The sequence below is a fragment of the Abrus precatorius genome, unplaced genomic scaffold (assembly GCF_003935025.1).
Source record: "Abrus precatorius isolate BTA unplaced genomic scaffold, Abrus_2018 Scaffold11, whole genome shotgun sequence".
Lineage (NCBI taxonomy): Eukaryota > Viridiplantae > Streptophyta > Magnoliopsida > Fabales > Fabaceae > Abrus > Abrus precatorius.
This window is the reverse complement of record NW_020874303.1, coordinates 26,605,760-26,622,288: the sequence shown is the minus strand read 5'-3', so window position 1 is coordinate 26,622,288 and position 16,529 is coordinate 26,605,760. Positions and strand designations below refer to the sequence as shown.

At 31.6% G+C, this 16,529-nt stretch overlaps 2 protein-coding genes across 6 annotated transcripts; one reads left to right on the top strand and one right to left on the bottom strand.

The window, feature by feature from the left end:
- The first annotated feature begins 6,053 nt into the window (after positions 1-6,053).
- LOC113853665 (SRSF protein kinase 1) lies at positions 6,054-10,074 on the top strand. 2 transcript variants are annotated; one of them, XM_027484170.1, is made up of 5 exons: positions 6,054-6,462; positions 7,089-7,664; positions 7,785-8,024; positions 9,134-9,181; positions 9,435-9,930. In XM_027484170.1, exons 1-5 carry the CDS (start codon positions 6,274-6,276, stop codon positions 9,840-9,842), a joined length of 1,461 nt encoding a protein of 486 aa, XP_027339971.1. In that variant the 5' UTR covers positions 6,054-6,273; the 3' UTR covers positions 9,843-9,930. The 2 variants fall into 2 exon arrangements, with proteins under 2 accessions (XP_027339971.1, XP_027339970.1); XM_027484169.1 differs by having other exon boundaries at positions 7,089-8,024; positions 9,435-10,074.
- On the bottom strand, positions 8,855-16,298 carry LOC113854768 (magnesium transporter MRS2-11, chloroplastic). Of its 4 annotated transcripts, none has more exons than XM_027485975.1 (14): positions 15,753-16,257; positions 15,465-15,537; positions 15,157-15,227; positions 14,638-14,723; positions 14,429-14,519; positions 13,740-13,808; positions 13,255-13,335; positions 13,002-13,167; positions 12,844-12,889; positions 12,189-12,269; positions 11,438-11,520; positions 10,811-10,854; positions 10,596-10,696; positions 8,855-8,868 (listed from the first exon to the last, which is right to left on the bottom strand). In XM_027485975.1, exons 1-13 carry the CDS (start codon positions 16,122-16,124, stop codon positions 10,601-10,603), a joined length of 1,359 nt encoding a protein of 452 aa, XP_027341776.1. In that variant the 5' UTR covers positions 16,125-16,257; the 3' UTR covers positions 8,855-8,868; positions 10,596-10,600. The 4 variants fall into 4 exon arrangements, 3 of the variants coding, with proteins under 3 accessions (XP_027341776.1, XP_027341778.1, XP_027341777.1); XM_027485977.1 differs by lacking the exon at positions 8,855-8,868 and adding an exon at positions 10,099-10,489 and having other exon boundaries at positions 15,753-16,298; XR_003502793.1 differs by lacking the exon at positions 8,855-8,868 and adding an exon at positions 10,101-10,489 and having other exon boundaries at positions 12,189-12,745.
- Positions 16,299-16,529: the final 231 nt, after the last annotated feature.

Below are 16,529 nucleotides of genomic sequence, written 5' to 3'. Positions count from 1 at the left end.
TTACACATAATAAAATAAATTATAATTTTTTATTAAAATTATAAAATTTAATAATATTAATGCATTAAATTATACAATTTTTAATTGAAAAATTGTTATAAATACAGTGCGTAAAAAATTAATATAAAAAAAAATACTTGCCAACCTATTACAACATGAATTTTCAGTAAAAATAAGTTTATTTAACGTGTAGTTTTGTGAGATGTGTCAAATAGTTAAAATAATATTTTTTATTAGTTACATAATAAAAAATTAATATTTTATTTTTTATAACTTAATACTCATACTTTTTTATTTAGTAATGTTTTTTAGACAAGATATTGAAATTCACGTTGTTTTTTTTTCTTCTGAAAAACAAAAGAAAACAAAGATTGTTGACCAAATAATCTAAACCGAGTCATTCTTAAAATTTAAAACTTTTACAACAATCTGAATCTTTAAGGCAATGTTGATATTTTCTTTCATTCCTATTAAAAATGTTGACCAAGAATGCTTAGAGTAATCTGTTTGAATGTGCCGGCCACTATAGAGTAAAGTGCATATAACTTGTGCACCAGATATACCCAACTCTCTCATCACCAACTTAATTATGCTGAACTTTTCTTGCAAGAGATGTGGTGCCAGATCCACTCATAGTTACGTCAATAGTTAATTCAAATTTATAAACTATTTCATTAATGCGTATCCAAGTCCCTATACTATTAAACAAACAAATTATGGACATTTTGGCGAATAAGATTGCCATGTTTGTATATGTAAAGTCAAAGTAGCTATTCTATCTAATAAAAAATGGCCACTGCTTATCACTCTAGAAATTCCAGCTCAATGTGGAGAATGAAATATGAAGGCAAAGATTTGCCTTCAAATCGAATTAATGCCCAATTCAAAAGATGGTGATGTGAATTGTTTTATTGTTTTGTTTTGGGTGGTACTAATTTGAATATTGGAAACTGCCAAGTTTGAGTCTCTTTTATGTTAATTTCCCTGGGGTCTTCTCTTTGAGTTTCTTTTCCTTTTCACATGGACCACCGTTCTGAGTCTCATGTACATGTCTCTCGTGGTCATAATCACCAGATCCAAATGCATGAATCTTAAGTATTATTTTGAACTTTTGGTAATAATATAAACAACTTATTGGGGGCCTCTTTTTTCTAGAGAAAGAAAATCTCTACGGAAGTGGGGCCTCTAGACGGCTATCTTGTAAGACTCTTTCACGTTTTCTTTATTAATTTTCATTTTTTATTTTTCTTACTTTGATGCCTCCGAAATCTGAATGTTAGAAGTTGTCTTCTTTGTCTATTTTATTATAACAATTAAGTGCTTATATATATATATATAATTTAGGTAATTTATACTTTATACATCCAAATCACGGACAGAGAGAAAGGTCGTATGCTGTGGCCACCCCAAGTTTTTTTTTAATTTACAAATAATAAATATTTTATTAATAAAAAATTATGTTGGCTAACTAAGTTTAAAATCAAATAAAATCTTAAAATGGTTTTAATAATGTGTGAGCGTTAACTAAATTAGTTTGTGAGGTTTTAAAATAAAATTAATTATAAGTATTTGCTAAATGTTGAATATTTGAGTCTAACTAATACTTAGTTTTATAGAAGTGTTAATTTTTGTTAAAGTATTGAACTACTTTGAAGTAATGTAATCAAAACAATGGCTTATTATTGTTTATTACCTTTATTTTATTTTTATCATTGTTATTTTTATCTTCATCTTCGTAAAATTATTTGATTAATGAGAAATTCTTTAAATTTAATAATAATATTCACATTTTTTTATAATATTGTTAACTTTTGTAGTTGTCCTCTCGAATTTACTCATCAGGATTATCATGAATTCTTAAATCATAACTTTAATTATTTTTTATGCTGAGATTGAATAATTTAAAAGTTTACTTGTTTAAAATATATATTTATAGTAAGATAAAAATTTCAATATTTTTTATAATTAAAAGAGTTTGATACCCTCTTTTGTACTCATACAATCTTCAAGTTAATTTTATATTAATAAATAATTAAATTAGTAATTTAATTGAAAAAAATGATAATACTCTCTAATTCTTAAGATATTATAAGAATCATAATATTCTCTTAAATTCATAAAAACATAACCAGTTCCTTATGATAATTGTCAATGTTGCAATTATAATATAAATTCTTTTAAAAATTCATATTAATCGTGCATATCAATATAATATCAAGTAAGTAAAGAATAATGAGATAACTATTTGTTTTTTTTCCTAAATCATATTACACTTTAGTCTTTATCTTCCTTGAGTCGAAATCATGATCAACTTGAGATTCTAAATCTTGTACTACCTTTAACCACGAAAAAAAAGTAGTCAATGCTTTGCAACAACAAAACAAGAAAGAAATATGCAATGCTATTTGTGAAGTTGTATAGAGATGCTATGCATTGAGGCTTGGGAAGTAGCTTTACCTCATAATACAAGCAATGAGTCACTGTTATTGCCCAACTTAGCTAATGCTATGTGAACCTTTAGGCCCTAAGGACTGGGCTGGGTGCATGGCAAAGCTATTTTAATAAAAAAAAAGCATATCAAAGCCATTATAATATATTGTTAATTATTGTTTTGCTGGTTCTTGATGCACCCTGCTTTGTTTTCCTTTCTTCTATCTGTGTGGCTGTGTTACTTGTAAATGAAAAATATTTATGAGGTTGTTTAAATTGAGATATTGTCATAATGATTAAAATAAGATATTGTCATGCTAAACTTTCTTGAGGTTTATCATGTTGTCCGTTTTGTAAAATCGATGGAAAACATGGCACATAAAATGGGATATGGGATTAGTCTTGCCAAATAAATATAATATTTTCCTAACATGATGTGGGGTAAAAAAAAAAAAGTTTTTTATAAAATTATTCATTGCATATAACTATATATTTGTGACGAGTAATTGAAATAACGAGACTAATGGATTTGATGCAGTGTGTGTTTGAATTTCAATTAGTAAACATGAATCTGATGCAAAAGTCTCAAGCAGTAACACTGAAATAAATGTGAATCAATTAGTCAAACGCAAATTCAAATATGCACGTAATGAATTATCGATTAGGCCTTTGGGATGTGAGTGAAGAAACGAAGTACATAACATTACATATATTACCTTTTGTCTCGAAAAAAAAAAGACTTTTTATTTATTTATTACAAACATTTTATTATTGTAAAAATGTGATTTTTTTTTTTGCAAAAACATTTAGGCATCTAGGTAAAAAATAAAAAATTGTACTTAAAAAAGAAGATAAAAAGAAAATAAAATGTTTCTTTTTATCTCCTAAATTTTCATCACTTCAGATGAAAACAAAAATTCACATAAAGTCCGTCTAAAGATTTTTTCCCTTTTTTCATGATATATTGAAGAAAAATAATTAATTTTTCATTTCATGTTAAAAAATAAATAAATTTTTTTTACTGGGAATACCGTTATTATACTTTTTTATCACGATTTTAAAGCATTTTTAGTATGAATATATTAAAATGTCTAATGACATTTAAAATGTGAAATAAATAGAGTATTATGTCAGTGTACAACAAGTTCTAAAAAAATAAAAAACGCATTCTTAAATCTAAAAAAGTTAAAAAAAGTATAGAATATAACAAAGACAAAAACTACAGTGATGGAAAATAAAAATGCTTCTTTTTCTATCTAGGTTTTTTCTTCTTTCGGATTAGTATATGATCAATAGCAAATCATACTACCAAGGTCCAAAAACAAACACAAAACCAACATGAAATTCACCTTCTAAAAATTAGAGCTATTGTATGGCACAAGAGCAGAATCACAGGAACGAGTTCAACATATTTGTTAGTATGGTGCAATTAAGTTCCATTGATGAAAGAACAATTCTAGCATTTGTCGTGAAACATTTGTCATCTCTCACAACTATTCACTATTCAATAAGAAGGTGAGGCCACTGTTATGGTTTTTGGAAAGAGTGGCTATTTAATTGTTAACCAATGTTCCTAGGATAGATGTGATGACGTGGGCCCTTTCAATTAGGTTTTTTAAAACATAAAACTTGAATTTTAAATTTTAGGTTAAATTAATTTAGAATTGTTGGCTCAACTCATTTCGTTTTTGTTTTATCAGATTTGGGTTGGGTTAACCATTTATGAGTTATGAGTAACAATATGTCTGGATTGGGCTTGAAATAAAAAGTACTTTCGGCGTATTCGATTGAGCCCAAAACTAAAACTGGGTTAAATAAACCATTTTGTCATTCTGCTTTATAGCCAACAAGACAAGAGTAATTTTAAAAGAATATTTATAGTAATTGATTTTGTATCAAATTTATCATTAAAAATTAATTTTTTATTACTAAGTTAAGTGTAATGCAATTTTTCAAATATATTTAAATAAATATTTAATAACTAGTGCTTTCAATTTTTACTCAAAAAATTATTAAATAAGCATTTTATTAAAATTATATTAAAATGGATTTTAAATCATAATAAAAACATATTTATAATATTTTATTTTTTAATTTATTAATCATTGTCCATATTTATTTTTACATTTTATTAATTATATTTTTATTATTTAAATTAAAATTTTAAAATAATCTAATCTAACTACACAGTTTGAAGTATCTTGACTGAATGCGTTTAATTTTACGTCAACATTAAAAACAAATAAGTATATTTAAGTTATTTCAAAGAATAATTAGTCTCGTTTTAAATAGATTAATAAAACTTTATTTAAATCATAATATAATTTTCAATACAATATTTTAATTTTATTAATTAATTTAAAATAGTTATTTATTGCAAGCCAAGTTGTAAGTCCTTGCGAAAATTTGAAATTGCGTGTGGGACCCTATTGAGTAACCATCACTCTCCCATTTAGAAGTTACGCTCACGCACGCACGGGCTTTATTTGCTCTATTTGGTAAGGTGAAAGAAAAGTGAAATAAAAAAAAACTTTTATTCTTAAAATATAATTATCTTCGTATTTTTGTCTTTTTCCTTTATATCTAAATATAGCATTAGAGTTAGAAACACAAAATAACATGCAATGTACGATAGCGAGTGACTAATATTCTTTAACATTTTTAGTTGTTAATATTGATTAAAATGTACTTTTTGATCTTATTTATAGAATATATATATATTCAATTACATAAATTAAATATCAATTTTAATATATTAATTAATGAATTATTTATATTTATACTTATACTTATTGTGGATTTATATTATTTAAATGTTTATCTATTATCAATGTAAATAGTAACATTAATTTATTTAATATGTACTATTAATTTAAACTATTTAACAATGTAATTATTTTTATGATATAATATAAATTTGTGATATATGACTATTTTTTATTAATAAAATAAATAATTATTTATTTATTATAAATAGGATCAGAATATATAATACATATAAATTTACTGTTCTCTTGATAAAATTGGTGTGCATGTATCTATCTTTAAAATTTAGGTTTTATATTGATTAATAAACGTGGTAAATAGCTGATGGACTAATTAACATTTATACATTTCAAAGAAAAAGCTAAATAAATTTATTAATAAAGAATACAATTTTTATATATAAAATAAGAATAATATAAAAATTGTATGAATTAATTATTTGTATTTAAAAAGATAAATTTTAAATAGAATGTTACTAGTACGTTTTATTTTTAATTAAAATTAAAATTTTATTTTTAATAATATATAATACTTTTTAATACTAGTTTTTATCAGCTAAATTATTAAATAAGACTTTAATTTAATTAAAAAATTTAAATAACAATAATAATACTTGTGGTAGAAGATTTGAGTTTCTTTCTTTTTTTAAAAATTATTAAAATAAAAGTTAAACAATTAATAACAATAATGATTTTTTATTAAAATATTATAATTTTTATAAAAATATAATAAATGTTTCAATAAAATTAACTTGTGACGTAATTGGTTGTTTACTACCTGGCTCCAAGCAAAGAATTTATCTTTTATTATTATTATTATTATTGAAGCAAAGAATTTATCTTTTCCATTATAAGTTATAACTTTGTTTTCCCGGCAAGACTCTCTCAAAAACCCTAATTTCCCATTTCAACCGTTCACTGAATTCGAGGGGTTCATTTGCCTCAACCTCGCTCCACTACTGCCATCTGCAACCATTATCGGACCAATCCATTCATCGTCGTTGAGATTCCCATTTTCATTTCTTAATTTTTTTTTTTTTGTGATCTCAGTCGGTGGTTTGTGTTTGAAGGTCCTTCAATGGCGGAGGACCGGAATGAGGTGAGTGATTACAGTTCGGAGGACGAAGGGACCGAAGATTACAGGCGTGGAGGGTACCATGCGGTTCGGATTGGAGACACTTTCAAGAATGGGTGTTATGTGGTGCAGAGCAAGCTCGGTTGGGGCCATTTTTCCACTGTGTGGCTCGCTTGGGACACTTACAAATCGGTATGTACGCTTTTGTTTGTTGCCTCACAAAAGTAACTGTGGGAGAAAAAAATTCGCTTTTTTATGGCTGAATATTAGTGTTTTGGGTTACGGACAAAAATTCAGTTTTGCACTTTATCTGGGTTGTGAAGGAGGGTCAATTTAACTTTGGGTTAAGTGCGTGTTTATCGTAATTTTTTTGGTCTATGGAATAATTAAGAAAGCATTGTCTTGACCAAAGCCCCCTTTCCTTTGCTGATTGAAAGATATTATTAAAATTGGATTTTAAGGGTTTTAGTGTTGGTCAATGGTTGGCTTTCAAAAGAAATATATCATTCTCGAATTTATCTAATAAAAGGATCTTGAGATTCTGCTGCTTGATTTTATGTTTTATTTTACTTTGATTATCAATGTGTCTGACTCTTGCTTTCTCCTTCAGCTAACAGAATTCTTAGGTTGTTATTTGTGTTTTGTTTCCTGGTTGCTCTGTCTATTTTGCTACGTTGTTGATCATGTTTATTGTGTGTCATTAGAGTTCCTGTGACTGCGGAATTTTACTTTAGGACTGTTATTCTTTGTTTTTTCAATGCCGAGCAAACAAGCATGTTTGAAACTCTATTAACGATGGGTTAAATATTTATTTGTAGCGATATGTTGCCTTGAAAATTCAAAAGAGTGCTCAGCATTACACTGAAGCAGCAATGGATGAAATAAAGATTCTCAAAGAAATTGCAGAAGGGGACCCAGACGACAAGAAATGTGTTGTAAAGCTTTTGGATCACTTTAAACATTCGGGGCCTAATGGCCAGCATGTTTGCATGGTTTTTGAATTCCTTGGTGATAATCTTCTCACCCTTATCAAGTACAGTGATTACCGAGGCGTTCCCCTTCCCACAGTCAAAGAAATTTGTTTCCATATCTTGGTGGGTTTGGATTACTTGCACCGTGAACTTTCGGTGATACACACTGATTTGAAGCCTGAGAATGTCTTGCTTCTGTCTCCAATAAATCAGTCTAAGGATCCCAGAAAATCAGGTGTTCCACTTATCCTTCCAAACGCCAGGGACAAGGCTGTGACCAAGAATGGGACCACAAAAGATGATAAAAGTTTGAATGGAGATCTGACCAAGAACCAGAAAAAGAAATTGCGGAAAAAGGCTAAAAAGGCAGCTCAATGCTGTGTTGGGAAGGAAAATACTGAGGAAGCTGAGGAGGATTCTAAAGCACTGAAGCAGGACAGTTGTAGTAATGATGTGAAACCAAGTGTAGAATCTGGTGGAGATAAACCTAATGTTCCACAAGGAAGTCATGGTCATCGGAGAGGTAGCCACTGTACAAGGAAGAAATTGCTTGCAGCTGTTGATCTTAAGTGCAAGCTGGTTGATTTTGGCAATGCTTGTTGGACCTATAAACAATTCACAAATGATATTCAGACAAGGCAGTATAGGTGTCCTGAGGTTCTTCTTGGATCTAGATACTCAACTCCAGCAGATATATGGTCTTTTGCTTGCATTTGTTTTGAGCTTGCCACCGGGGATGTTCTTTTTGATCCTCATAGTGGTGACAACTATGATAGAGATGAGGTAAGTGCACCTGTTTGAACTTTGGACGAACTGGTTGGCTTCATTTCATTCTATAATAATCTAATACTGTCTGTTAAATTGTTAATACTAATAATGCTACTATTTTGGCTATGAAAACTGGCTCTTCATCATTTTTTTTCTGAGAGTAGAAGTTGTTCATAACTGTTTGATTTGACTGTTATTCCATTCTATAATTCCATTTTCTTCCTTTCCATGCAGTTAGAATCACATCTGTATTAAAGAATATTTCAGCTGGTTATGTTAAGTAAATTGTTATTAAAAAATATTATGCATCTGTTATCTATTTATACTTTTGTATGCATTTTCGTTTATGTTTTTGCTTGAAGTGCTATGCCTTTTTCATTTTTGCTGTCTAGACAAAAATTGTCTTTTTTGAAAATTTTCTTTGTTTATATCTGTTGTCTCTTTGGAATTTGAATTGTGTGTGAAAAGTAAGGAAACATTTAGTGGGACGATTACCCTACCAAAATGCTTCTACGTTGTACTCCAAATGTGGTGTAACGTTGTTAGGTTGGTAAATAGTAAATATGTGGCCAAAATGGTATGGTTAAGAGGACTTGGATTACAACTGAGGAATTCAATTTAATTTTGCTCAGCTTTATCTTCTGAAAGTTGGAATCAAGATTTAGCTCGCAATCTGTTAAGTTATGTTACTATGTTACATATTAAGACATTTCTTCCAATAAATATGTACTGAGGACTAGCAGTATTTTGAAATCAATAAGCAGCTAACTTCGGATTTTTTGTCTAAAGATGTTACAATCTTCTCACTATTTTTATATGTTTGTTGTTTATTCTGTTGGTTATCTTAAAATTGAAGTTTCTCTATGTTTTCTTTGGTACTACTAATTAGTAAAAACTTTTGAAGTTTCAATCAGTAGGAGGTCAAATAGCTTATTTGAAATTGTTGGGGCTTTAAGCCCTAATTTCATTTAAAATAATGTATATAGTTGAATTTGTTTTTATTTGTTTTACGTACTGAAAATGCCATCATTTCCTCTTGGGAAGAACTTACAAAAATGTGAAATACTATTGTGGTGGTTATTCGGACTTGAACTTCAAATGACATTCCAGAATTTACTCTGCAGGATCATCTGGCATTGATGATGGAGCTTCTTGGGATGATGCCTCGCAAGGTAAGCATGTTAGGTGTTTGGCTGTAAAACATCAAAGTTATTATCAATTTGCACGCTGATGTGCTCAAGAAGAAAAAAAAGTATTCAACATATTATAGATCCTAATTCCCACGTATTAACTTAATCCTTTATAGACTCTATTTCATGATGCTATTATATTCTACCCCTTTTATGTTTTAATGATGCTTTTGTAATCCATTTTTAATTATTTTATTTGTTCCATCCGCAAAAATTGAACAACTGTTTCCTTCAGATTGCACTTGGTGGTCGCTATTCCCGTGATTTTTTCAATAGATATGGTGATTTGAGGCATATTCGTCGGTTGCGTTTCTGGCCCCTTAACAAGGTCCTGATGGAGAAGTATGATTTCAGTGAGCAAGATGCAACTGACATGGCTGACTTCCTTGTTCCATTACTTGATTTTGTCCCTGAGAAGAGACCAACTGCTGCTCAGTGCCTTAGTCATCCATGGTTCAGTGCAGGTCCTCGAACTCTTGAGCCCTCGTCAACTACTATGCAGCATGATGCTATTGACAAGGAAATGTCTGAAAAGATGCAGAGGGAAAAGGCTGAGTTGGAAGGTGTGGAAGTTGGTATGAGTAATATAGCCATAGGTGGAACTTCTCTTTCTCTTGTCTATCAAACTTCCACAAAACCTTAGTGGGTCATCCCAATAATTAAAGAAGCCAGATATTTGTTCTTGAATTTTATGGTGTAAATTTACACTATTTAATTTCTTCGTGGTTGAATCCATGCAGCGTATGTAGTCGTGGACATCGTTTCCTATTAGACACATTACCACCCTAAAAATTCGCTTGACATTGTCATGCTGCCCATCTGAAATGCTGATTAACGTCTGCATTCGACTTCCTTTTCTAATGCAGCGCCTATGCATGCTGTAACCTTGAATGTCGAAACTAAAGATTGCGCGTTACAGTGAAAGTTAAATAATATTTTAGTATACACAGCACACCGCCAAAAATACAACAGCCAATATGATCTCTTGATGGCGGATAATCCAGTTGACTATCATGGCCATACTATGAGCTCATGAAACTAAAAAAAAAAAATGTATACCCCCACCGAAACAAGAACAAAAACTAATGCTTATAACAGCTCAGTGATGCGAGTACCATCATGACCCATTTTGGATGTTGATCTCTCCCCCCCCCCCCCCCCCCCCCCCGGTGTACAATCAATCATGCATTTGTTGGGTGCTAACTTTTCTACACAGCCTGACATCACCTGAAGAATGAATTAGATTCCCTTCAGTTTCGGATTACTAAACCTCAGAAGGTCATTAGAAGCCTGAAAATACAAGCCATAGGTTAAAGATGTTATATCGGTAATATCTGCACAGGTGCCTCATACTCAAAATCATAAAAAAAGTTCAGAGCTGTCAGGTTAAAATTACCTTGATCAAAATATTTTCCTAGCCCTAAGGTAGGAATACATAAGAAAAAAAGCAATGACACCACCAATGATTATCCCAGCTGTTGTAAGCCAAAATGCAAACTGCACCAGATACCAAAAATGTGGTTATTTTAGTAAGACTGATTGGCAACAACTTCCAATAAGAATCAAGTAAATTATGCATGAAATAAGACTTCTGACACCAAACCCACATACCACATGTTCCTCAAGATAGGACTTTAGGTTCATGCCAAAGATACCTGAAATCATGAAAATATACCTTAATGAAATATCAGACAAGCAACGGCGATAATATTCTATCAGATAATAAACCGGTCGCCTGCATTTGACATGATTATTCATGCCGTATAAACAAAAGTTCTTACATAACCTACATGTTCCTTTGTAGCATTCCTTTCAAGATCAAATTGAGCACCTCCTATTCTAAATCTTGGAAGTAGAGAAGTATATTAAAACAACAAAATGGTGCCATGATCATGACAGTACCAAATATATATAGCATGCACCCGGGTGGTTAAATGGTAAATGCGTGCATGTTCATATGTTTTTAACCAAACTTCAGAACTAACTGATAAAAATTTACTAAATTTTAAGACATGAGAGCAGTGGGTTGATTAGATGCCATCCAAAAAATATAACTAACCTAGTTTGAGTTCACTTGAATTATTGGTTAATTTTAATGTAATTAATGTTAAATCAATTTGGATTAATTGGCTAATTTGGACTTGAGTGTGATTAATTAAATAACTTTTGGTTAAACTATGGGTTGTATTCAACAACCCATTCTATATACCACATCAAAGAGTCACTCAAAATCTGTACCTGCCACAAGGGCACCTACTGCCACACAGAATGTTCCAACCTGGAGAAGCAGTTCCACTCTGCTAACCTCAAGCCTTCGTGAACTGTTGAATGAACTCAAATTTATTAGAACAAATAAGGTTTGTAATGACAGATAGAGTTATTGACGTCAACAAATTGCTTTACTTGAAATGAGTTTAAATATAACCTAATTTTGTGTCTGATTACATCTACATGCATAATGCTCTCAAGTTTACTCTATACAACACTGTTGCCAGAAGGAACCCAGATGGTTCGTCTAACTTTACAGTAACAGCAGACAATATTTCATGCATTCTTAATTGTGAGATAGGCTCAGTATAATGCATTTTGAAATTCTGGATTGGTCTTCACCTGTCTTACTTGAAGTCTTTATAAATGTCATAATATTGTATCGTGATTTTGACCCCATTGACAATATGGGATGTCAAATGGTTCAATGCCTAATGTGACTTCTGAGCCTATGATAGGAACAAAATGATAGGCTTCCCACGAATAGAGCCCACCAGCTGATCCATGTCCTGTACTACTTGATGATCCACACCACTCATATTTGGTGCTCTATCAGCCTGTGCCATCACATTTCATCCAAAGATGGCAGTCCAAACATAACCCCATGTTTAGCATATTCATGGTTTAGGAGAGCACTAAACTTCCTAGCATCAAATTATGTAATCTTTCAATGCAGTCATCTGCAATCCATTATCAAGGGAGACAAAAAAAACATTCAAACCTCAAACTGACAGCTATAGAATCTTCCATTTCCCTTGCAGAATCTAGAAGCCTTTCAGCTTGGCCATGACAAGATTCACATCTGCAAACGCATTTAGAGAAATCAATTTTGGGACAAAATCAACAAAAATGTTAAACTTACAAAGAACAGTAACTAAGCATTTGCTAGAATCATCAACTAACTGTGGAGTTTGAAACCTTTATGAGACTTGTTTTGAAATGAAGATACCTTTAAGATATTGTAAAATAGATTAGAGTATTTGAAATGGACTAGGCCTAACACAACTCAAAACAGTTGAAGGAGGGAGGATTGTCCCAGTTTTATAAGAAACACTTTTGACTATATTCTTAACCAATGTGAAACATCTAAACGTAAAGCCTTAGAGCCTTTTAGATATCCATGAGATTGCAAAATGAAGTCTTGTTGTTTATGAATATTAATGGTAGGCAAAAGGTTTGAGATTCTTGATTTCAACTTGTTTCTGCTATGTTAATTCTGGGATCTCGCCTTCTTAAATTTCCATAAGGGCATGTAATAATGCTGTATGGTATGGTGTACTGCAAATATCATATAAATTCTCAACTGGTTAGTCCACACCCAAAAAAAAAAATTAAAAATTATGAAATGTAATGCATGCATTTAGAATGACGATAACCTTTGAAGATAATTTTCCAGAAGCATCTCAATTTCCTCCTCCTCCTCTACATATCATGAGAAAAGACCAAATTAGCAACTGCGTTATAGGTCAACAGTTGAATGGAAAGGTCCATATTGATGTCAACAAGTAAATCCTTTTAAATTTACATGGCTTACCCTCAGCAATCTGCTTTTCTACGGGCACTGAGCATTCCATATCATTGTTTCCTTTATTAAGTGTACAGTTTCTTCCCATGATACATATACGGCGTATTTCATGGGGATCCTCCAACAGGTCGAGCAGCATTTGTCTGAGAGCTCCTGCCCTAGAACCTAACTCAACCTAGCAATTTGACAGAAAGCAAATGAAAATTTAGTTTTATCCCAGAACCACTAAAGATTCATTGAAAAAATATACAGACAAAAATACCAAAGTTTGTTTGCTAATACGAAGTTGCTCCAATATGTCACCAGTTAACCGATTTGGCAATGCCTCAAGAAGAGCTTGTACCTAGCACCAAAGGGAAATAGAGAAAAAAAATTCCAAACAAGGAGTGAATTGAGAGACAGAGAAAGTGGAAATTTATAATCTATTATGAATCCAAAAAGGAAAAAACCAATATACTCCATAAATATTAAAATAAGAAAGTTTCTGCTTGCAGGTATATGCTATGCTAAAAGTATCTCATAAAGCACTGTGAAATGCCTGTGTGGAGAGAGTGGCTGGAACACACACCACAAGAAATAGTAGATAAAACCAAATTGTCTAACAAGTTTTATTCACAGGCAGGTTAAAACAACTACCAATCAAAATCATAAAAAAAAAATAAAAAATAGACAAACACATCTGCAGGTACACAGATACAAAGAATCAACATAGATATACTCAGTTACTCACTATGTTCCCATACTCACACGAGGTTCTAAGTTCATCAATCTCTGCTCCAAACGCTGAATTCTTGAAAGCAATGCTGCTTCAACAACCTGAAAGTTCCGCCAAATAATAAGGGGGAAGACAATTCACAACAGTATGCCTATGTTGACACCCAAATGGATGACTCAACAATATACAAAATGACAACAAAATTCACTCACTGTATAATAAACTCATTATACACATGCTCACATAAACCGTAATATTCAAATTCGTGAGTCACTATTTTATTTGGTATAATGTTTTCAGTATTTTATATTAGTATTCCTAAGCATCCACAACAATCACTATTTTACCTTTTCCAAAACATGAGTCATAAATATGTACTGAAGCCTGAAGTATAATTCTAATATTTATCTTTTTCTATCCTCATTCCTCAGAATAAAGATATGAATAAATGCATTTTATTTTGATAACAGAATTAAGTTGATTCAGGCCTGAGTCTGATTAAGTGGCTATCTTATTTCAACCCTTGAAAATGAAACATATTGAATTTCAAATCAATTTTCCTCTATTTTTCTTCACAGGACTGCTGATCTGCTTGTTCTCTCAATGATATAACAGGATACAAGATATAAAGCAGCATTAAGAGACTGCAAGTCTATTCAGTTTAGTCTTTTCTCCTATCCAGTAATTAGCATGTTAATGAAAAAGTAATCTCCAGACTAACCTCAATTTCAAATGGCATTGATGGTCCTCCATTGTTACTCTTGGGGTTCAATCGAGGTAGCAATGTCTCTAGAAAAGCTTGCCCTCCTGTACTGATAAACATCAACAGAAGTAGAAGTTTGGTTTTAGTTTAATAAGTTACTTTATCAAAGGAATAATGACAGTGGTGCATCCCATAATTTATGAATTATTTCAGCATTAAAACATTACCAATTATAGTCGAATATAAGTACACAATCTTGCATTGCTATTGCTCGTAGGGAACCCAGATTTAGAAGTATAGCATACTCCCGGACCTAATACAAGACAAAGATGACAAAGAAATAGAATAGGTAAATTAATTGATATAGGCAGCAATAGATATCAATGTTCTCTATTCATTTTTAACACATATCGGACAAACTTTCCAAAATAAAAGGTTTGTGCATATTTGTGTGTGTTTATAATAAACGTTCAACCATAAATGAATTTTTATGCTGAATTCCTATGAATTGTGTAATACAAGCTCAAGAACAACTTGATCCTATCTGGAGAACAGGGATGACAGCCAAGTTCAAAACACATTTCTTAAATTATGTAATGAAACATACAAATTTTCAGCAAAACTATGTGGACTTCGCAGTTTATAATTAGGGGCACTCCATGGGCATCTACTTGAACTTGAATGTGCACATTTATACATACAGCGAGGTAATAAGAAATAAAAAAGACAGAAAAAAAAAATTATACCAGCAAAGAAGGCATTGAATTTGTCAAAAACAATGATGGATCCACACTTCGAATGTCCCGTGGACGAAGACCTGAATAAAAACAGAACATGTATAAACGAAAAATCAATAAATGATATAAATAGAACCCGACGCAGATGTATTGGCCCATCAAAAAACATTTGTTAACCAAATAATATTATAATTATGCTCATAAAGTGAAATAACTAAATAAGCATAGCATGGATAACAGAACATGATAAGAGATATCAGCACGGAGTATTGAGTATTCTCAACTTCCAGCTTAGGCATAGATAGCATTTTACTTACCACTTGACTTCAACAATTGTCTCCTGTTGATTTTTCTAGTCGACATTGTCCCATTAGACTTCACTTCAACAACCTTCACAATTCACATACATAGAAGGAGAAAGAAAACATAACAGACAAATAAGGAAAAAAAAAAAAAACGAAACAAGTAAAACTGCGATAAATTCAAGATGCTGCCAATTATAGTCCTAGGGCTCAAGTTCATTCAACTGGAGAACCAGAAATGCCCAAATTCTACAACATGTTATAAAAAATTAAACAAAAAAAAAAGAGCTTAAAAAAACGAACTTCATAAACCGGTTCTCGAATTCCGAGAGAGAGAGAATCGCCGGAAGAGGTGGTGACTATCCTGTGAGACTCAACGCGACCGTTTGCCGGAACGGAAGCTCGGTTCCGAGACCGGTCATTTGGTTCATCTGCAACTTTATCCGAGTCAGATATGGCGGTTTCGGAGTCGCTCCACTGCTTCTCCTCCGTGGATCTGCTGAGGCATTTCACAGGTTTCAGCGCCGGCGGAGATAGAACTGAGACCTTGCACCGGCGGAGTAGAGTGAGAGTATCGGTGCATGACGGTTCTACATCGGAGAAGAAGACGTAGTTGGCGGGTCCAAGCGAAGGTTGAGAACGAAACTGAAGCAGATTCGGCCAAGTTAAAGCCATGTCAGCGCGGTTCAGGTGTGGTTATGCCTATGGTTACGGTTATGGTGGTCGTGCATGCCGTGCAGGTGGGACTAGGATTAACGAGGGAATGGAGTAGTTGAAGCTGTATCTATAACGATCAAACTGAACAGATGAATAATTTATCCGGATTTAGTTTTTTAATTATTATTACTTGGTTCTTTTGTTTCATTTAATTACTTTATCTAAGTTTATCATAAAATATTCTGATGAAGTTGACGGAACGAGACAAGTCATGGATAACCACTGGGAAGGCCAAAAGTGAATTTATCCCAAACTCTCATTTCCATATATATTTTTCTCTATGAAAATGTATAAAAAGTTAATTTATCTTTAATTTAAATTTAAATTAAGATTAAATAAAATACATTAATTTTTTATTTAACT

Bases quoted from the DNA above. Each gene is read 5' to 3' on its own strand.
- LOC113854768 (XM_027485977.1), bottom strand. From the start codon at position 16,124: ATGGCTTTAACTTGGCCGAATCTGCTTCAGTTTCGTTCTCAACCTTCG. The intron at 13,336-13,739 runs GTGAGTATGGGA...CTTTGGTGCTAG, and splicing joins TGATGAACTTAGAACCTCGT to GTACAAGCTCTTCTTGAGGC. The intron at 10,697-10,810 runs GTATGTGGGTTT...TATCTGGTGCAG, and splicing joins CCTATCTTGAGGAACATGTG to TTTGCATTTTGGCTTACAAC.
- LOC113853665 (XM_027484169.1), top strand. From the start codon at position 6,274: ATGGCGGAGGACCGGAATGAGGTGAGTGATTACAGTTCGGAGGACGAA. The intron at 6,463-7,088 runs GTATGTACGCTT...ATTTATTTGTAG, and splicing joins CTTGGGACACTTACAAATCG to CGATATGTTGCCTTGAAAAT. The intron at 9,182-9,434 runs GTAAGCATGTTA...TGTTTCCTTCAG, and splicing joins TTGGGATGATGCCTCGCAAG to ATTGCACTTGGTGGTCGCTA.